Below are 21919 nucleotides of genomic sequence, written 5' to 3'. Positions count from 1 at the left end.
GAGCATGCCAAACCAACACCACGTTTCCCACACACGTTTGGCGAGAAGCGTTTCCATTTCCCAGGTATGTGGCTTTCCTTTGAGGCCTTCATGTGTGTCAGTCCCTCCTTCACTGACTCTGAATGCTGCTTGTGGTCAGTGGCCTTGAGCAAAAGCTCTGAGTGGCATCAGAGGCCTCAAAGGGCTCAATGAAAGATTCTATTAATTGATATGAATGACTCCCACAACCTCACACTTCAGAGCTAACTTACCTGGAGGGTGATGTTGGTGTGCGAGTGAATCTCTGTGGACGGGATTTGCAGGTACGTTTCTTTGTTGACAAAGTTGATGCTGACCAACTTTTCGCATTTCTCCCCCTGGTAGCCTGGCAGGCACTGGCAGTTGGGCTCGTTGGCCCTCAGGATGCACTGGGCTCCGTTCTGGCACTCGTAGTGGTCGCACGGGCTTGTGCGTGGCAAGACCATGGGGGGTGAAAACTCGCAGAAGAGTCCGCTAGATAACAAGCGAAGACATAGCTTGGGTTGGGTTAACAGAAAAGAGTTGAAAGGGACCTCGGGGGTCCACAGGAAAACAACCAGCTCAGAGGACTTCAAGAACCAAACAATTAACTCTTATATTCTCCACTACTGAGAAGCTTCTTCACACATTCTAACACCCATGTTGGTGTGCTACTTCTTCACAGTCCTTACCTGTACCCTTCAGGGCATACACACGTATAACCATTCACGGCATCTGTGCACTGAGCTCCATTTCTACACTTGTTATCTAGGCAGTCATCGTAGTCAATATCACAATGTTCCCCAACATATCCAGGTGTGCAGCTGCACCTAGAGACAGGGGGGGAAATGGAATAAATGAACAAATGCAATTCATAGTTTTGGGAGCAGGGATGGGGTGTCCATGGAAATTGTTAACATAGGCAGGATTATTATTATTATTGCTAATATTTAGGGTGGGTGGGGGAAACCAAGTTGAAATTTCAAGATGAATCATGGTGCAATTGAAGCAAAATGTTTTAGCATTTGCTTAAGGCCAGTCTATTAACTGCACACCTTGTTTTGCAATTCATTATTTGTACGTTTTGCTGTTGCTCGTCATTCTGTCTTGGTGGATGTGACATTCTATCAGAAGTTCCTATGGGAGATTTTTAGTTATATCATGAATCATTCTGACAGGTCTCTTTGCTGTGGGAGGGGTGTGCATGGTTGTTCAAAAAATGAGCAGACTCGTGAACTTCAGTTGGGGAATGCTACATATATCTTTCAATTTACTACAGAGCTCTCCAAACTTGGCAATTTTAAGACTTGTGGATTTCAAGTCCCAGAATTCTCCAGCCAGAATTTCCAGTTGAAGACTTGTGGACTTCAACTCCAAATTCTGGAAGTTTAAATCCACAAGTCTTAAAGTTGCCAATTTTGGGGACCCCTGGTCTACACCTTTAAAAATAAAGCCAAGAAAAAGCGAAAGGGTTTTCCTCAATATCTTCCCAAGGCTCAAGACAATTTACAGCCATTTCTTCCTGGCTTTTCTCTGTAGAAAAAAAAATCAGCTAGTTTGGGTCCAAAATATCTCCACGATTCTTTTCATTAAGTAGAATTTAATTGCAATTAAGTGCAATTAAGTTAGGTAGGAAAGCTGTTTTGGGGCTCCCTCTGCTGTGATGTCCCAACCAAGGAACAATGATATAACTTCTCATTTTTGGCTTTTAAGAAGACAAATATGGCTCCTTAGGCATTCTCAGGAGCCTAAGATTAATAATATATTTTATATTCATTATATATTCACATCTATGGGTTCTTATGGTTAATTTTCATTGCATTGTGTTTTACGGAACTACTGCCAACTATTTGGAGTTAACTGGGGGGAAAATGATATTTATTTGTAATCATCTCATCAACATAATACCCAAAGAGCCCCAGGGAATTTAAAGGAGAAACTGATGTTTAAATGAAGCAGAAACAATCCACAAATCTAAGTTTGGCCTGAGAGGAGGAAAAAAGTGCTGATCGGACCACCAGGTTTCCAAATCTACTTATCTAAAGCCCATTAAAAGTTGCTTTGCAAATGTGCATGCTAATGAATGATAATGATAATATCACTTAATTAAAGATTACCCTTCCTTGGACCTCCTCCCTGTGTAATCATTTCCAACCTGTCACCCTAATAAACCATTTTGTAATTGCAGCTTCATAATCCAGCCGTTACCTTCATGAATCACACCCTACCATATCGCTGATGTTCCTGAACTGTTGCTGAAGATTAAAAGCTCCCCTTACATCCATCTCAGGGCTTAATTAAGAGCACAGATAGTCCTCAACTTATAACAGTTCTATTAGTGATTGTTCGAAGTTACAACAGCACTGACACAAGTGACTTGTTATGACCAACAACTGTATCTCTTAACAACATAAAACAGAGGTCCCCAAACTTGGCAACTTTAAGTCCTGTGGACTTCAACTCCCAGAATTCCCCAGCCAGCTGGCTGGAGAATTCTGGGAGTTGAAGTCCACAGGTCTTAAAGTTGCCAAGTTTGGGGACCTCTGACATAAATTCTGGTCATTCATTCGAGGACTGACTACACCGTGCTCTACTGTACCCTAATAAGAGTATTTTCAGTTAAGCTCTGTCAAAACCAATGGAAAGGAAAGAGAAGGAAGGAAGGAAGGATTAAATCTGGACTGCAAGATTACTTCTCAACACAACCCCATCAGGGGTGGCCTTCAAAAATTTTAGCAACTGGTTCTGTCCCCAGTTGCTGGGTGGGCGTGGCCTAGTCGGCCTCCTGCACCATGGCAGGAGGCCCGTTTTTTGCCCTCCCCGGACTCCGGAGGCTTTTCTCGAGCCTCTGGGAGGGTGAAAATGCCTTCTCCGGGCTCTGGAGGCTCTCTGGAGGCTGGAGATGGGCCCATTTTTTGCCCTCCCCGAGCCTCCACGCATGCCCTGCATTTACCTGGGATCCAAATTGGGCCGTGTGGGGACTCCTGGGAGGGGTTGGGGTGGGTGGGGCGGGGCGGGGCCAGCCAGGGGTGGGATTTGCCAGTTCACTGAATCGGCCATAAAACGGCCATTGGATTAGCTACTGGTTCGCCGAAACCGTGGCGAACCAGTAGCAGCCCAGCCTGAACCGCATCGATTCAACTCCGCTATTTGAAAGACCGAACCGGGAAGAACAAACATTCAATAAAGGAAAGGCTTACTTGTATCCTTTGGGGGTCAGAATGCACTTTGAATTGTGCTGGCAAGGATTCAGGTCCTGAGCACAGAAATCCGGCTTCTCGTCACACAGTTCCCCTGAAAGAAAGCGCAGAGAGTTAGCCCGGCTGGAACGGCGCAAAACGGAGCAGAAGAATTTCCCTTCCAAATGCCCTATTTCCCCTTCTCAACACCTGGGACAAACAACACTCCCTTTTAATTCATACTTTAAGGACCTTCTCATGTTGGTAACCCACACACAGGTAGTCCTCAACTTACCACAGTTCTCTTAGTGACCATTCAAAGTTACAACGGACCGAAAAACTGTGACTTCCAACCATTTCTCACACTTACAACCATTGCAGCATCCCCAATGGTGACGTGACTTACATTCAGACGCTTGACCATGGAGTCGCGTGGTCCAAATTGGGAAGCTTGGCCACTGGTTCATACTTACGATGTTTGCAAGTCTCCCGGGGTCAAGCAAACTCCATAAGGAAGCCATATTCACTTAACAATTACCAATTTAACAACCACAGCGATTCACTGAACCAAGGCGGCGAGAAAGGTACTAAAATGGGATGAATTTCGCTTAATCCATTTCTCACTTAGCGACGGAAGTTCCAGGCTCAACTGTGGTCACAAGAGGAGAGCTACCTGTACTGTAGCAATGGCATTTCTTTTCAAGAGTGCTTGTTTCCAGGATATACAGGATGTCCCCAAAAGAGTTTTAGGAGACTCTGTAAATTTAAGACCCATCCAAATATCTGATGGTAGATGTGAACATCATAGATCAAAAAGCGCTGAAATCAGGTTTGGCGAGTGGCCTAAATGTCATCCTTTGGATCAGGGGTCTCCAGCCTTGGCCCCTTTAAGACTTGTGGACTTCAACTCCCAGAATTCCTCAGCCAACCTTGGCCACTGGGTGAGCTTCACTGGCTGAGGAATTCTGGGAGTTGAAGTCCACGGGGCCAAGGTTGGAGACCCCTGTTTTGAAAGATGGACCCAAGAGGGAACTGAAACAACAGGGACAAGAGAAACCAGATCCACTGACCTTTCTCCACCTCATTCAGGTTAGCAGCTGGCAGGAACAAAAGGCAGAAAAGAGACATTTACGTTCAACCGAAACAACACAGCGGGAACAAAGCAAGGCACACTTTAATGGCAGCAGAGAGCAATTAAGTCACTGCAGAGAAAGTGACAGTGCATTTCTGTTTTGTTTTTTGTTCTTTTAATTTTCTAGCACGGCAAACACACAAGATGCCCATGTCAGCGCTGGCACAGGAAGAAGGGGTGGAGGCTAAGCAGAAGGCAGGAGGGGACAGAGGATAATGAGTAAGACAAACCATCTAGAAGAGGCACCGAATGATCTTGCCATTCAAATTGGGAGTCGCAATGGCGAATAAAGCAGAGTTTAAACTGCAGGGAATAACATGAGGGGCTTTAGAAACATTTCACTAGAACAACAAAGCAAAGAACGGTTGCAGGAATTGAGACGGTTTAATCTAGAGGAAAGAAAGACCAGGGGTGACATGAGAACACTCTTTCAGTATTTTGGGGTGGTGGGGGTCAACCTGTTATCCAAAGCACCAGAAGGCAAGATGAGAAACAGGGTTGGAAAACCAACCAAGGAGAGAAGCAACCTGGAATGAAGGAGAAACTTTCTAACAGTGAGAGCAATCAACCAATGGAACAGCTTGCCCTCGGAAGTTGTGGGGGCTCCATCACTGGAGGTTTTTAAGAAAAGATTGTGTCAGCGTTCCAGAAAACCTCCACTCCAACCAATAACTCCGAGACAGGCATCTTCTCAAAAGTTCTTTTTATTTTGGAGAGTAAACTGGCACAACTGGGGAATCCCAAATCTGAAAGTTCTGGGCTTCCTTGCAGCAAGTAAAAACTACAAAATCCACCCCCTGCACCCATCATCTCATCACATGCCCCAATCACCATCTGTCCCAACTTGGGACTTCCCTTCACTTATGCGCAACACAACCTGACCTTGAATTAGAAAAAGAATGTTATTATGTCTAACTACATACACTCCAAGGAATTCCCTCCACCCACTTTCCCAGGCTCAAAATGTGGCAGCGTGGGAGCATCTGGTATCAATATGGCTTCCAAAGCTGACAGATTGGACAACTATTTGTATAGGGTCTCCTGCTTGAGCAGAGGATTGGACTAGAAGACCTCACGGGCCCCTTCCAACTCTCTCCTTCTATGTTCTAAAAGTTTCAGCTCTTCTGATTCAATACATTTTTCGCAGCCGAGAACTCACAGAGCTGAAATGCTCTGTTGATATTGTTAATTAAATACTGAATATTTTACGAGTTGGTTATATTTCTATCTTGAAGCAAAGGTTCCTGCTGTTAAAAATGATTTTCTTATCTTCTTTTTAGCCCTATGGTAAGCAGCTTGCAACTAAAAACAACAAGTCATGTAGGAAAAATGTCTATTTAATTATGTGAATTGGAAATTTTAATACTGCTTTACTGCATGTACATCCTATGGCTGTTGGGCTTTCTATCCAATGTATTGACTCAATCATTCACTAAACCTCAAAAGACACTCTCTATATACTAGTTTTATTAGCCTGTGGAGCAAAAACACCTCCAAATAAAACCAAACCAAAGAGTTCTTGTTCTTACCTGTTTTTTCCAAGCTAAAACCAATCAAGCAAGAAATCCAGTATGTATAACCTATGATCATCAACCCTGCCTGTCCTTCAGATGTCCCATATGTTGCTTAAAGACAACCATCCATGTCACCATCAATGCCAGGTTGTACCACAGTAAACTAAACCCTAATTTCAAGCCCTATTGACTCATACTGGTTGCGACCTCACACTATTAGCAATAGCCCTTAGACTTATATACCGCTTCACAATGCTCACAACCCTCTCTAAGCAGATTGCAGAGTCAGCCTCTCACCCCCCAACAGTCTGGGTCCTCATTTTATCCACCTCGGAAGGACGGGAGGCTGAGACAACCTCGAATCCCATCAGGATCGAGCTCCTGGCTTTGGGTAGTTTGCCTGCAATACTGCATTCTAACCACTAGGCTGCCACAACTCTATATAGGACTTCGTATGCCATTACTAACAAATGTTCATACATCTGACCATTTTCTAATGGGGCAATAAGCCATTTATCAGCATCCATTGCTACACTGTACATTAAAGAAGCAGATGCATCTCTATAAAAAGAGAGAGGATCCAAACTAGACTCCAGAAATGGCAATATTCAGAAACTAGAATTTATAGGAAATAGCTAATTTCCCCAGAATTTTTTTCTATTGACTCAAGATGGTCTGACCCTCGAGCTGAAGAATTGCAAAGATTGAATCTTTAAACAGCTCAGTTGAAACAGAATGGGGGATGTGACGCCCTTTGTCACAGCTTACAACAGAGACAAAGATACAAGCATGTGCATTAGGGCAGGCAGCCAATGCAAAGGGTAGCTGTTCTGTGCCCATATCCTACTTGTAGGTGAGGGGGAAATTGGTTTTCAGAGAAACAGGGATGTTTAAATAAATGGAGACAAAAGCAATGTGTCCTTGTAGCTCAGAGTGGCCTGTTTTATCAGAATATTCCCATAGCAACCCCTGCATCTCAAGAGGGAGATGTTTCTTTCAACTAAGACCATTGTTCTCTCTAGATAACAGGAGGGCAGGAAGGAACCTGATATCTATTGTGTTATTATTTATGTATATGCATGCATTATTTCCCCTTAATTTCTATAATATATAAATATGGATGCATTTCTCAGTCTGGAGGGAGGGCTATGTCTCCCACTATTATTTTGGAGGAGGCACTGGTAACAATAAATACTGCAGTGAGCCTTGAATATTTGCTTCGTATTCTGCATTTTGATTTTACGTAGGTGATCACAGATCAACGTCTAGTAATATACATTACTCAGTTCTTAAGTGCCACAAGATTCTGTGTTTATAAACTATTGGTATTCAAGCCAAGTCATCTTACCCAAGATTAGGAAACACTAGAGAGCCTACTAACCAGAACAAAATACAGGGATCAAAAGAATAAATGAATTTTTTCCCTTGCATTTTTAAAATTCAGCTCCAGATGAAGTAGTAACTAATCGGAATGTGTATGTAGATTTTATGATATTCTAAGGATGAGACAGGAAAAATGGATGCATAATGCGGATGAAACAGGACTGGAGAGTGCAGAGAAGAGCAAAAAGACGATTATGGAGGCTGAAACATATGAAGAACAGTTGCTGGGATTGGGTATGCCTAGTCTAGTACAAAGAAGGACTAGGGGTGATATGAGAGCAGTCTTCCAATATTTGAGAGGATGCCCCAAAGAAGAGGGGGTCAAGCTATTCTCCAAAGCCCCAGAAGGCAGGACAAGAAGCAACGGATGGAAACTAATCAAGGAGAGAAGCAACCTAGAAATAAAGAGAAATTTCCAGACATTGAGAACAATTAATCAGTGAAACAGTTTGCCTCCAGAAGTTGTTGGTGCTCCAATTCTGGAGGGCTTTTTTTTTTAGAAGAGATTGGACAGCCACTTGTCTGAAACAGTATAGGGTTTTCTGCTTGAATAGGGGTTGGACTAGAAGACCTCCAACACCCCTTCCAACTCTGTTATTCTTTCTGTTATTCTGAAGACAGTGGGTAGGAATGATTGCTTACCTGGGAATATGCTAAATTGAGGGTGAGATTATTCTCTCCCAAGAAAGGCCTAGATTTTAGATTAGGAATATTACTGGTTTTAACATGGCTCCTTTTGACTGATACCTTTTGGTACCTGTAAGATAGAAATCTGGTTGCTGATTTAATCCGGATAAAAATATGCCATTGACGGCTATCATAAATACGGCCAGAGACTTCAGCTGGTGTAAAATGTAGTATTTAAGCTGCTAACCAGCATGAACATTTGTTATGTAAGAATGTGTTGATTCCTAGAGAAGTGCTTCTCAACTATGGCCACTTGAAGATGGGCGGACTTCAAGTTGGAAGTCCACTCATCTTCAAGCAGCCAAGGTTCAGAAGCACTGTTCTGAGAATTCCTATCCCTAGGTTAATTTCATATTTTGTTACTCCATGATCATTTCTTATTTTTCCTTGAGAGCTTCAGGTGGCATATGCAGGGATCCTCCTCAGTTTATCTCCACAACCTCCTCTGTGTGGAGAGCAGCTACTCAAAGTCCCCCTATGTACTCCATGGCCCTATTAGGCACTTGATCATAGTCTCCTCAAGCTTACATTTACTCACCTTAAATGAAGACTAGATTACTTTACACAAGGCCCAAAGCATCATCAATGGCCACCTTAAATTTTGGAATAACCTCGGCTCCATCACTGTATAAGTTAAAAAAGGATTGCGCCAACTTTTTGACTTTGTATTTGAAACATGTGATTAGGTCACTGTTAAAAAGTTGCCTTTCCTTTAAGAATATGTTTGGAATTATGCAGGCTGCTAAAATTTACAACAGAGATGTGCATTAAGTATTTCAAATAAATAAATAAAATCCATAGTCCTTGTTGTTTTATTAAAAATTCCAAAAGCACCTCAACTATTTTCCTGATTGCTTTTATTCATCTGCAGAAATCTCTGATCAGAAAAGGCTAATCCAGATGCAAAGTGTATCTCAGTGAGTTTATTTTTCCTACTCTTTTCTCTCTCTTTATCTCTGTTGTTTCATTCGTCTCAGTGCAAAATGATATAATAAGAATAATGAAACAAGAAATATTTTCGACATACCACAATGTCACAGCAAGATGGAGAGTTTAATATCAGGTAATTTAGCTTCAGAACCAAGCCTTCATTATAAAACAAATTACTGCTCTCCTTTCATTTTTTTTTTCATTTCCAACCTTAAATTTAATTTTGATAAGTGAAATAATCATAAAGTGTGCAACATCAATATCCAAATCTGTAATTAGTAGTGAGAGAATATCCATTTTACCTTATCTACATTCAACGCTCTAAGGCACCATAATATGTAAAATTGAAGTATTTTACATAAATATCATTGCAGTGAAGTAACACAGTGTACCAAACCTAGATTGAGCAGTAGATTGTCCATATAACCAATAATATGTGAAAGGTGAGTTAATTATACATTAACCCTTGATGGATATAGTTTTACTTTCTACAAATGTTACTCACTGTTCTGTCTATTCTTTTCCAATTTTGTTAGCGTTGTTCTATCTTTGGTTCAATGGTGGTATTCAGCAGGTTCGCAACGGTTCAGGCGATCCGGTAGCAAAGATTTGGTGTCGGTCGCCAAACCGGTAGTAACTTCTGGCTGGTCACGCTCCTGACCCGGTCACCCGGTCGCTGCTCACTCGCTTGCCCCACCTGCCCACCTGATGCTCGCCTACCTAGTCACTCCTTAAAGTATTTCTTTTCCCCTGTCCCGACGATCAGCTGTTCCTATGATCAGCTGTGTCAGAATTCCCCTCACTGTCTTACTGCTTTGCCCAGGAGGCTTCCCTGAGGCCCAGGAAGGCAAAAAATATAGGGGGGCACAGTCCCCCCACCCCCTCCATTTTTTGCCTTTCTGGGCCCCAGGGAGCCCCCAAAATGAAGTGTGGGGGTACTGCATGCCCCTCCTATCTGCCTGACTGAGCCCAAGGGAAGCCTTCTGGGAGCAAAAATGCCTCCCCCCAGGAGGCTTCTCTGAGGCCCAGAAGGCCCAAAAAATGAGAAGGGGGTGTGTGCTGCAAAAAACCCACACCCACCCAGTTACATGGCCAAATCCCCTAGTCACACCCACAGAACCGGTAGTAAAAAAAATATTGAATGCCACCACTGCTTTGGTTGTACTTCATCATCTCTTCTTGTTGTTGTATTCACCCTCCATTTATATTTACGTGAACCCATCTGACATGACTAGAAATTGCAATGCTTAAAACCTATTTTTAGTATAAAATATATATATAGCAAGGTTGGTCCAACCTCTCCTGCTGGAAATGTTGCTCGAGCCGTAGCTGCTTTGAAATGATCATTGCTGGTGGGATCAAGGGAAAATAATCTGGATTCGGTTTTCAATCGCGGTGGATGGGTTTAAAGTGGCTTTTACAACGGCAATGACTTCATAAGGCCAAAAGAGAGCTTTTAAGAGCCTCCAATAAGCAGAAGGGTAAGAGGGGACTAGCGGACTTGCTGCGCTTGGATTTTTGAAATACTTTTGGCAAACAACCTCAGTAGAGAATCCTGAACCCATTTTGGGGCAGGCAGCGGATGAGCGGATTTTAAGAGGCTCAGTTGCTGTCCAAACAACAGGAAATGGACAGCAGGAGCCTTCTATGGGCAGAAAGGTCAGAGGTCAAGCACCAAAGGTGTTTTTCCAAAAGGTACCTGGGCTCTGTTATTCCTTGAAGGCGTTTCGCTTCTCATCCAAGAAGCTTCTTCAGTACTTTATATCTCAGGTGAGATAAAGTCCATACTCATCAAGGAAGAAACAGGTGCCTCTCACATCCCCCCCCAATCTTTTATTAGATCTGCTATTTTACAAATGGCCCAGAATTAGGTGTGAATGTAAAAGGAGGTGAGGTTTGCAGAAGATATAAAAAAAAAATGTATGGTGCATTATTCAGCAACATGATAATTCGGGTCTGATGACATCACCATGCAAAATTTGAAACTATATCTATACAACATCCCCCCTCCCCAAGAAAAAGTCCTATTTAAGTAAGCTATTTAGAATATAGAACAGGGGTCCCCAAACTTGGCAACTTTAAGCAGAGCTGGCTGGAGACTTCTGGGAGTAGAAGTCCACAAATCTTGAAGTTGCCAAGTTTGGAGACCTCTGATATAGAATAACAGAATTGGAAGGGACCTTGGAGGTCTTCTAGTCCAACCCCCCCTGCTCAAGCAGTAGCCCATTCCAAACAAATGGTTGTCCAGTCTTTTCTTTAAAACTTCCAGTGATGGAGCACCTACAACTTCTGTTCCACTGATTAATTGTTCTCACTGTCAGGATAGTCCTCCTTAGTTCTAGATTGCTTCTCTCCTTGAGTTAAGCTGAGGTCTTCAAATTCCACCTTTTTTTCTTTTATAAGGCCTGAGCTTTCTTATCACACAATTTATGTTGCACAGGTATAAAGCTGAGTTCAATGAAATAGCAGAAGAAGGTATGATAAAGGAACACTTTGAAAGCTGAACCAGAAGAAACAGGGATCAAATTTATTAACATACAAGCTGATCATACCAGATTATGGAGCTTGTGATACATTCAAGTAAGACCGTCTTCATACCTGTGTATTCTGGAGGACAAAGGCAAGTGTAGTTGTTTATTCCATCTATACAAGTGGCATTGTTTTCACAATCGTTATCTTCACAATCATCAATGTTCACTTCACAGTTTTCACCTTCAAATCCATCGGCACAGGCACACCTGTAAAAGAAAACACACCAACTCTTCCAACAAACAAAAGAATAGGCCATATGATGTTTGGAATGTGCATGTGCCTAACCATTTTTTTGATGCGATACGCTACAAAATTAAGAGAATTTCAGGTCAGCTAATAGAAAAAGGGAGGAGAGTTGGAACCAAAAGAAAAGTGTTAAAAGTGCTTCAAACAAGCAAGGAAATTCTCTTGTGGAGAAAGAGGGATTATAAGTGCCGTTTTGCTATTTTTATTTTGGGGAATTTCTTTAAGCAATCTTTCCACTATAAAGTATGCTCAAATGAAACTACGCTACAAGTTAATTTCTGAATTACTGAAATTTGTAAGGCAAATAGGGGCATTTTGAGTGCTATGGGTGGAAAGTATTTTGCAAATGTTTGACTCATTTATGAATTTCAAGGGTTTTTGCCTGCTATGAAATAAATGCATGCAGAAGCATGTGTATTACTTAACAAATTTAGTTTCTCTGGGACATAATTTACTGTATTAATTATTGCACAGTAATAATTACTTATTCATGCTTGCTTCAATTGGAAATCAGTGACTATGCATTTATGGCAATCACTATAACTGTTGTTCAGAATATATGTCTTAATTCATCTTGTGGGAGCCTCTCCACCACAAGTATTCTGGAGTGCCACTTATTCATTTTTCCCCTATAAAGTTGTGGTTCAAACAGCCATTTATCATATTAAGTTGTTTCAAATTAATTTCAGAGAGAAATCAATCCAGCCGTTGCTTGTAATTTGTGTGTAAAAAAGAAAGCTAATTGCTTATTAAATAGGGGGAAATCAAAATCGTTTCTAACAAGCCAGCAGAATTTTTATTATGGAATTATGGGACCCATTTATTACCATTCTTAGCTCCATAATTTAAGAGCTACATCTGGAGGGCCTGCATTCTGTGATTAAAAAACCTGTAGATTAAAAATGCTCACAGCATGTTTCACCCAGTAGGGTGCTGGACTGGAAATGCACCGTTAATTTTGTGTTTCCCTGGGATTTGCATCTGATCATTTACAAGCTGCTTGATAGGAGGCAAAGCAAAACCTTGGAACTGTCAGACTTTCAAGAGGAATTTAGCCGGCTGTTAGTTAGGATAACAAGAGGCAAAAATCACGTTATCTTTCCCCATTATCCCCTGACTAAAAATGACATATTGACAGCAAGAAAAGTTTTCTAAGTGCATTAAGCTCATTTATCTGAATGAAAGACTTGGAAATCAATATACAGCACCTACTTTGTTACCGGGAGAAGGAAAGAGTGGGCACAGATTCTGTACTAGGGGTAGATGACTTCCTTTTTGTATGTTATTATTTTTTTCTAACTCACCAAAAACCATTCTTTTCGTCTTCTTTTAAGTGGCAAGTCCCCCCTTCTTTACATGGGCTGCTGATACAGCCGTGGATTGGAACCTCACAGTCTCGACCCTACAAGTAAACAAACGAACATGGTACAGAAAAATAAGGGTGGGGGAATGAGTTTTCTTTTCAGATAACGCACAATCAGAGTTGGAAGGGACCTTGTAGGTCATCTAGTCCAACCCCCTACCCAAGTGGGAGACCCTACATTTCTGACGGATGGGAGTCCAATCTCTTCTTGAAAGCTTCCAGGGATGAAGCTCCCACAACTTCTGAAGGCACCTTCTGTTCTGTTCTCCCTGTCAGAAAATTTCTCCTTATTTCTAGGTTGAATCTCTCCTTGATCAGTTTTCATCCATTATTCCTTGTCTGGCCTTCGGGTGCTTTAGAAAATAGCTTGACCCCCTTTCTCCTCTCTCTGGCAGCCCCTCAAATATTGGAAGGTTGCTCTCTTGTCTCCCCTGGTCCTTCTCTTCCCTAGACTAGCCAGGCCCAGTTCCTGCAACCCTTTTCAAATGGAAACACACTGTAGATTCCACATCCACAACCCATCAGTCCTGCCAATGTATCTTTCTATCTAATGAAACCAGAGCACCTGAAGCCCAGAAGGAGGAACCTGAAGTAAGACTGCACCCCGAAACGAAACCGAACCAGGAGTTAGGAATGAACGGAGTGACTCGCTCGTATAAAAGATACAACTAGCGCATTAATTAAAGGACACAGATTTTTCTTTAAAAGAATATCTTCTATACCTTGAAGCCGTAAGGACAGGAACAACTGTAGAAATCTACGGGGTCATTGTTGCAACTCCCACCGTTTTTGCAAGGGTTAGATAAGCAGGGGCTGCATTTGGCGAGGACAATGACATCCATCGGACCTTCAAAGAAGCACAAAAGAGTTCTTTGCGTTACAAAAACCAGCCCTGTCCTCACTGATCATCATCTCAGCAGGCCTTCTGGTCTTCTTACCAGCTTCTGGGGCCCTCCTGGTGAACCCCAATGCCAGGTGAGCTCTTCTAATGGCCAGACTTACGATGGGATTCAGGCTTGTCTCACAGGGTGAGCTGAGCAGCGTTTCAAGGGGAGGGAGAAAGTTCTGTGGATGGCATAGGGAGTCAAAAGGGTTGAACTAATAAGGTTGCCCCTCGGGTGAATTGCTTAGGGCTGTTAAAAAGTAACCATTTCCCAGATCAATTTCCTTTTCACATCTCTATTTTGGAATTTTACTTTACTCAATTTTACTTTAACGGGTTTCTTTTCCCCCCTATTTATCCCTCATATTGAAATAATGTTCCTTGTAGATCCTTTCATGACAATTGTCACTTAGACTGTAGGAGACGACCAGGCTGAGCCTGAAGGAGGGGTCAAATGTGCTACAAGTCATGAGTCCCTTCACCTCCACAAGAGATCGAAGTCCCACCCTGTCAAGCCCGAAACTGACTTAAGTGTAGCCATTTTAGTTTGTCTTACTATATATTCTTTTTCTTACTTATTCTGTGGAAGTCATGGGGGGAAGGGTTTTGGGCTTGACACACTCCTAAGGGGGGGAGGAGTGGAGAAAAAGATAGTGTTATGACTAGGTGATCTTCTTTCCCGTGGGAAATGAGCTGTCCTTGCTTGGGCCCCTGGAGGTGGAGATTTATGACATCAAGCAACATTGAATTACTTCTATTGGAGAATGTGACTTTTGGGGGGTGTTTTTAACTTCTAATATTGTGGGGTAATTCTGGGTTTGGTCAGATCCGGAATTACCATGGACTTTGCCAATTTGATGCTTTCTTAAATAAAAGAAATCTTTTTGAAAATGGACTTCGTTATTTTTCTTTTAAAATGGATTTCATTACTTGGAAACCTGACATCCCAGCATGAATGCCTTCCTTATCTCCCGCTCATTTCCCTTGGCAGTTAGTTGGCCAGATTCTTGTAGAGAGCTTAAGCTTGCAATGAATCTTTTCACTCCTTTGAACTGCCTGAATAGCACTTGCACTCAGATTATGGAATTGTTTATTCCGTACCTTGACAGGTGAACTTTTTGGAGGGAGTGGTGAGAAGGAGTTTGTCTGCCATTTCTCCTGGGCCGGCACATCGGGCAATGCCCGGCTCCTTGTATTCGGACTTCACCCAGTCCGAGAGCCACTGCATGTGACAGTCACAGTGGAGGGGATTGGCTCCAATCGCTCTGTGGGGAGAAACAGAAGCCAAATATACACCTTGAATTCCAAGCGGGTGAAATGAAAATACAGGTAGTCCTTGACTTACGGCAGTTTGTTTAGTGACCATTCAAAGTTACTGAAAAAAAGGTGACCCATGGCTATTTTTCACACTTACAACCATTACAACACCCCCATGGTCACGTGATCAAGATTCAGAGGCTTGGAAACCGACTCATATTTACTACGGTCACCTGATTCCCCTTTTGCGACCTTCCAACCAGCAAAGTCAATGGGGAAGCCAGATTCGCTGAACAACTGTGTTACTAAATGAACAGCCACAGTGATTCACTTAACAACGGTGGCAAAGAAAGGTTGTCCAATGGGACAAAACTCACTTAACCCATGTCTCACTTAGCAACAGAAATGTTGGGCTCAATTGAGATTATAAGTGGAGGGCCAGCTGCAAAGGAGACACAAAGAATGCCGCTGTCAGGATTCCAGCGATCGCCCTAATTAAACCATGAGGCTCGAGCCAAACTTCAAAAAACTTCAAAAGGTTTATTAGGAGCGACATGCCAGCATGACCTGTATGAAGCCGACTCTGAGACACGTGATTTCCAATCACCTCTGACCCTGTTTTCCCCCCACCCCCTAGGTGTATCATAATTCAGATTGTCCAATGAAACACGTTCGTGGACTGGGTGTCATCAATCACGCTCTCCAATAGAGGATTTTCACGTCCAGAAAACCCAGTTGCCTCAGTTACAATCTTTGTGAGATAAGCTTGGAATGTGCTAAAGATACCGTAGTGACTGATCAGATAGATTCCCAAGGGATGCTTATAATCCAACAGCTTTTTAAATTGGTTTAAATTGTTTAGTTAGGATAGCGTAGCAACAAAGGTTTGGACCATGGAGACCCAGCTTCCTTCTCCAGAACTTTGCTTTCAGCTACAGAAGCTCACATGATGTCTGTGAGCCTCTCCCTGCCTTGTCTACCTTACACAGCTAGTACTGTTGAATATACAGAATGACAGAATTGAATGGGACCCTGAAGGTCTTCTAGTCCAGCCCTCTGCTCAACCAGGGGAACCTATATTCCATTTCAGGCAGGTGACTGCCCAGTCTCTTCTTGAAAACCTCCAGCGATGGGGCACGCACAACCTCTGGAGGGAAACAATTCCACAAAATAGTTATAAGTTTTTAAAAACAACTATCAGGATATTTTCCTTAATTCTTGATTCAATCTCTCTTTGATAAGTTTCCGTCCAACCTTGTAATTATTATTTGATAATCCAACCTATGAATCAAACTATAAATACATGGGCAGAAAGTTGAATTCCTTCAAAAGCTATGGCGGTCTACTGGCGAAGGAATTGGAACCTGGGGAGCTGCAGGTTCTAGTCCAGCCTCAACCTACAGAAGCTTCCAGAGATTTTGGACCTGTCAATCACCCAGTCTTAGCTAAGCCTGCCTCTTGAGATTGCCGATGATAGGAGAGAGCTAGTGGTGGGATTCAATTTTTTTTTTTGCTACCGGTTCTGTGGGCGTGGCTGGCTGGGTATGGCCAGGTGGTCATGTGACTGGGTAGGTGTGGCTATGTGGTCATGTGACGGGGGTCAAAAGTCTTCTTTTCTTTTTTCTTTCACAGCACACACCCCCTCCCCGCAGCCCATTTTTGGCCTACTAGGCCTCAGGTGCTGAGAAAAAAAAACATTTTTGAAGCCTTCCAAGATAAGTGCAACAGCGAGGGAGGGGGAATCAGCTACGTCACGCAATTTAGATTAGCTAGAAAGCAAGAAATTCGATGATTTCCTGTTTTCCAGCTAATCTAAATTGTGCGACACAGTTAATCGTCACCCAGCTGATCATCGGAAATACCGGATCAGCCAAACCGGTAGCATCTTTTTTTTTACTACCGGTTCAGGTGAACCAGTCTGAACTGGCAGCATTTCACCTCTGGTGCTATGTAGATTGCCTTCACCTCTCAGAGAAGAAACTGGAGGGAGGCCTTACAAATGAATCCATGGGCACTGAGGGCAGAAGCACAAATCATCAACAAATGTTTCTGATTTCCTGCACATGCCTGTCTCCCTTTCATGGGTGTTTGCTAATGTGTTGAAGGGTTCAGACATGCTTCCTCTTAGCTAGAAGGCACGACTGGGTGGGTGTCTCTCACTACATAGGTAGTCGAGGTTACCTCGGGTCAGGTCCAAACAGAGTTGCCCTGTTAAAAATTATATTTGGACAGATAAATCCTTATCTGCCTGCTTTCACCAAGGACAAAAGACAACCAGGTAGCTCTCCATGGTCCATTACCCATTAGAACTTTATTATCTCCAGAATGAATCTCTTCCATTTAATGGAGTGTGAATGCTTTGCTCACTGTATTATTTGGGTGTTCAGCTGCAGCCGATTAAATCACTAAATAATTCTCAGGGCAGAGAAATCCATCTCCTGCACAATCACACCGCTAAAAGCATCTTTTATGCATGGTGTTAAGGACACAGCAACCCCCATTTTGCCTGAGCAGTATTTGAGGTTATGGTGGGAATCTCAGTCAATGGTCCAATCTTCTGTATATATAAAAGTAAAATGCCCCTCATGCATCATCACAAAATCTCTAGAACCATCAAGCCTACAAACTTGAAATTGGGCACGTATGTTCCTCTTGGCTTCTAGGGGCTCCCTAAGGAAGGATTTTTCAAAATGACCATCAGAGCATTTAGAGTATTTCCATTATTATTATTATTATTATTATTATTATTATTATTATTATTATTATTATTATTATTATTATTATTATCTGATGCTAAGGAGATCTACTCCCCCTCCCCACCTGAAAAGAAATCTCTTCCAAAGGCAAAACACAAGCAGAGGAATTTCAGTTTCAGTTTTAGTTTCAGAGCACCAAGCAGCTTTAGGACAGAACAGTTGAGCTAAGCCATGCCCAGGCTCCTTGCTGTCTCCTTCTTGCTCACACAGCAAATACTGTTTCAATTTCTAAACAGCCCTCAATTCTCTCACAAACTCACAGGATGCTAGCCAGATGAATACTGATGGAGGCTGGTAGGCAGAGGCAGAATTCCCCCCCCCTTAATTTTCCTCCCCAAAAACTAAGCCCGACCACATAGTTTTGTAGCGAAGCACAGGTATCCAGCTGGTAGCTAATATATGATATTCTAATTCAGAACCTTATTGTAAACAGGAACCAAATACTCACAGATGAGATAATGCGGAAAGATCATTAAAAGCACCTTCAGGAAGAAGAGAGATGTCATTCCCATGTAACGACCTAAACAAGAAATAAATAGGGAAGCAGATTAGAAGAAAGTCCTCCTTCTCTCTATCCAGCAATTCAAAAGAGACTCTCGTTCAAAGAGCTGAAGTCTTCTCAGTTTATTGCGTGCTACTTTCTCCCTTTGTGCGCTATTTGTAGAGACTCCAGAACCCAATTTATTTGTGTTGAATCATATGGATTCTTTTAGTAGGTATTTATGTTTTAATTTTTTGCATTTTAGAATGACTGATCTGAAGCTGCAAAAAAAAAAAAGAAACCCAGATGATGACCATGATAAAGTCCTTGAAGTTTACTGAACTTAGAGTATGCAGCTTCTTCAGAAATGCAGCTGCAAGACTGTAATTTTATTTTGAGCGTACGCATTGTTCCTGACAGAACAATTAACCAATGGAACAACTTGCCTCCAGAAGTTGTGAATTCTCCAACACTTGGAGTTTTTAAAAAGATGTTGGATAACCACTTGTCTGGAGAGGTTTAGGGTTTCCTGCCTAGGCAGGGGGTTGGACTAGAAGACCTCCAAGGTCCCTTCCAACTATCCTATCCTATCCCTATCCTATCCTGTTTTGTTCTATGCAGAGCAATGTGATTCAAAGTGATTCAACTTTAAGAAGTTGTGTTGTAGCATTGTTTAATTTTTTTTTCAAGCATGCCCTCTCCAACTCATCACCCAAAGGCACCACAAGCATTATCCGAATACAGATGGTGGGGCATTCATGACACAATCATGGTTTCTTGTAAGCACACATAAAGTACAAAATAGGAAATGAGTCCAGGGGTTACTAAGCAGTTTTTGTGCAAAGTGAAAGTAAACCTGTTGACTTCATGAACACATCCATGTTGGAAACAACATACAAGTATCTACCCCTGCATTTCTCTGGATATTTTTGACTCTCAGTTGGTCCACCAACCCAGGGACATCCCATCTAAATACTCACAAGGGCCAACGATGCTTAGTTTTTGGAGATCTGCCTGGATGAGCTAGGCTACTACCTATTGTAAGCAGCTACAATGGCAGTAGAAAATAAATACAAATACACATTACCCCAGATTTTGCCATTTATGTTACAAGAGTCTATGGCAGAGGTCTCCAAACTTGGCAACTTTAAGACATGTGGACTTCAATGCCCAGAATTCCTCAGGCAGCCATGCTGGCTGGAGAATTCTGGGAGTACAAGTCCACACGTCTTAAAGTTGCCAAGTTTGGAGACCCCTGGCCTATGGGATAAAAACCAAATTGGAAATTACATCCCAAAGTCACAGAAAGGTTGAGCTTGAAGCAAATTGTACACTAACCAGAGTCCTCCTTTGAGGGAGCTGGGAAGTTCAGACATGTGAAAAAATAAATAAGCTACTACACAGAAAAGCAAGGGCAGGAATATTACTTACAGCAGCCTAAGTGATTTCAAGCCATCAAAAGTCCGTGTTGGAATACATCTGAGCCGATTGTAACTGAGAATTCTGAAAGTATAGAAAATATTGATTTCTAAACAATGTAAGGCAATCAGGCGTTACACAGAATCACACAGAATCCTTGCAAGGGACACTTGGAGGTCTTCTAGTCTAACCCCACTTATCTTGCCTTTGGAAAATAAGTTGACCCCCACCCTTTCTTGTGGCAGCCCCTCAAATACTGGAAGCCTGTGATCATATCCCTCCTAGTCCTTCTTTTCTCTAGGCTGGCCCTAGAGATGGTCAAATCTGTCAAAATCCTTCTGAATCTAAGTTCTAAGTGAGGTCTAAATAGACCCCTCCTCTCAGGACCATTCTTTAGCAGATTAACAAGTTGGGAGGGACCTTGGAGGTCATCTAGTCCAAACCCCCTCCCCCGGTCCAAGCAGGAGACCCTGCCTAGCCCATTTCTGACAGATGGCTCTCCAGTCTCTTCTTGAAAGCTTCCAGGGATGAAGCTCTTCTTCTTCTTTTTAAATACTTTAATCAATTTTCAAAATTTAGAAACATAAAATAAAACTTTATCCATCATTATACCAACATTAAGACATCTTTTACATTCCCTTATCATCTATATGTGTGTGTGTGTGTGTGTGTGTGTGTGTGTGTGTGTACATACTTTACAACTCCATTACCATTACACATTTCTTTCATTATTCAATTTCAAATTGATATACAGATAAATATAAATAGATATGGATATAGGTATAGGTATTTACATAGTTTCTTATTCTTTACCTAATTAACATTTTGATTTCTTTTTATTCTTAAACCATTCATACTAGGTATCCCAGACATTATAATATATCGACTCTTCTTTATCTCTTAATTTCATTGTTAGCCTGTCCATCTCTGCACAGTCTAAGATTTCTTTTTATGACAACACCCTCTGATGGTACATTTTATTGGATGAAGCTCTTCTTTAACTTCTTTTCTCTTTCAGTTGCAATGATAACATAATAAAATCTAAGGAGTAAATTAGTAAAGCTTATTGCTTTATTGAAAGGAGAAAAAAAAACCACTTACACAGTGAGTAGCTGCGTCATGTTGCTGAAACTCTGGTTTGAAAGAGTACTGATTCTGTTGTTGCTTAAATCTCTACAAAAAAGCAACACATCAGATTTAGAAATCTTCTGTGTTATAACATGGATATAAAAAAACCTGAACCGTAACGTTTTTATCGATAAAGGCAAATTATTAGAACCTTATTTTAAATGCCATTTGGTTTACCGTATTGTCTGTAGCAGAAGACCCCATAAGTTTTCGATTTGCAATTATAAACAAGATCATACAAACTGAACAAGAGCACCAATGGAACATAAGAACAAAAATAATTGGAACTTATGTATAATCACATTAAATGAAAAGCGTTTATTTGAATACATACCGCATTCTCTCTATATATTTAAATAAATTCCTGGCTGTGTCTTTGTATTAAAGAAGATATGCAACGTGTGCTTTTTAAAATCGAAACAAGTCATTGCCGTCTTTTAAAGGATGCATACATTCAACTTTATTATTTTTTTTACAAAAATGCAAAGATATACCAATACTTTATGCATACATACTGCCTTGTGAGAGATCTCTTATCAACACAGATTGGCCCTTGCCTTTTTCAATGCAAGCATAGCTATCATGTTGAAACAAACACGCTTAATGTTTAAATCTACTGACTTAAAAAAATATGTTTTAATAATCCTTTGATTTTTCACTACATCACCATCTACTGCTGCAAAAAATCCCATACCAAAGAAACTAAACCAATTTCTTTTCATATCCTTCATTTATGCTACACCTCATCTCACCAATGGCAAACAGGTCTTTTTTGGAGTTACAAGAGATTCTGCTTCTACATTTCCTAAAAAAAAAACCTCAGACATGATGGTTAGATCAAAAAGCAGACCTGTTCCAAAACCCCTCTATATAAAAGTGAAATGCCCCTCACGCTTCATCACAAAATCTCCAGAACCGTAAAGCCTACAAACTTGACATTTGGCACATATGTTCCTCTTGGCTTCTAGGGGCTCACTAAGAAAGGATTTTTCCAAATGACCATCAGAGCATTTAGAGTATTTCCTATATTAT

General features: G+C 41.6%; 1 protein-coding gene across 21 annotated transcripts in view; it reads right to left on the bottom strand.

The window, feature by feature from the left end:
* The window catches only part of SLIT2 (slit guidance ligand 2), a 233873-nt gene that overhangs the window by 13070 nt on the left and 198884 nt on the right, over window positions 1-21919 (bottom strand). For 11 of the 21 annotated variants that reach the window (XM_087963397.1, XM_087963398.1, XM_087963401.1 and 8 more), the window contains 10 exons: window positions 20861-20932; window positions 19772-19843; window positions 18308-18379; window positions 14948-15111; window positions 13686-13810; window positions 12905-13002; window positions 11421-11560; window positions 3198-3291; window positions 690-827; window positions 252-492 (listed from right to left, as the gene is read on the bottom strand). In XM_087963397.1, the coding sequence (XP_087819523.1) occupies window positions 252-492; window positions 690-827; window positions 3198-3291; window positions 11421-11560; window positions 12905-13002; window positions 13686-13810; window positions 14948-15111; window positions 18308-18379; window positions 19772-19843; window positions 20861-20932 (1216 nt within the window). Of the gene's footprint in view, window positions 1-251; window positions 493-689; window positions 828-3197; window positions 3292-4246; window positions 4274-11420; window positions 11561-12904; window positions 13003-13685; window positions 13811-14947; window positions 15112-18307; window positions 18380-19771; window positions 19844-20860; window positions 20933-21919 lie in introns of all 21 variants that reach the window. The other 10 variants (XM_087963393.1, XM_087963380.1, XM_087963383.1 and 7 more) reach the window with 1 other exon arrangement.

Source organism: Notechis scutatus, chromosome 4 (assembly GCF_049901735.1).
Source record: "Notechis scutatus isolate UNSWTSFEM ecotype Mainland chromosome 4, rNotScu1.2, whole genome shotgun sequence".
In the NCBI taxonomy this organism is placed as follows: domain Eukaryota; kingdom Metazoa; phylum Chordata; class Lepidosauria; order Squamata; family Elapidae; genus Notechis; species Notechis scutatus.
This window is presented reverse-complemented; position numbering and strand designations above follow the sequence as displayed.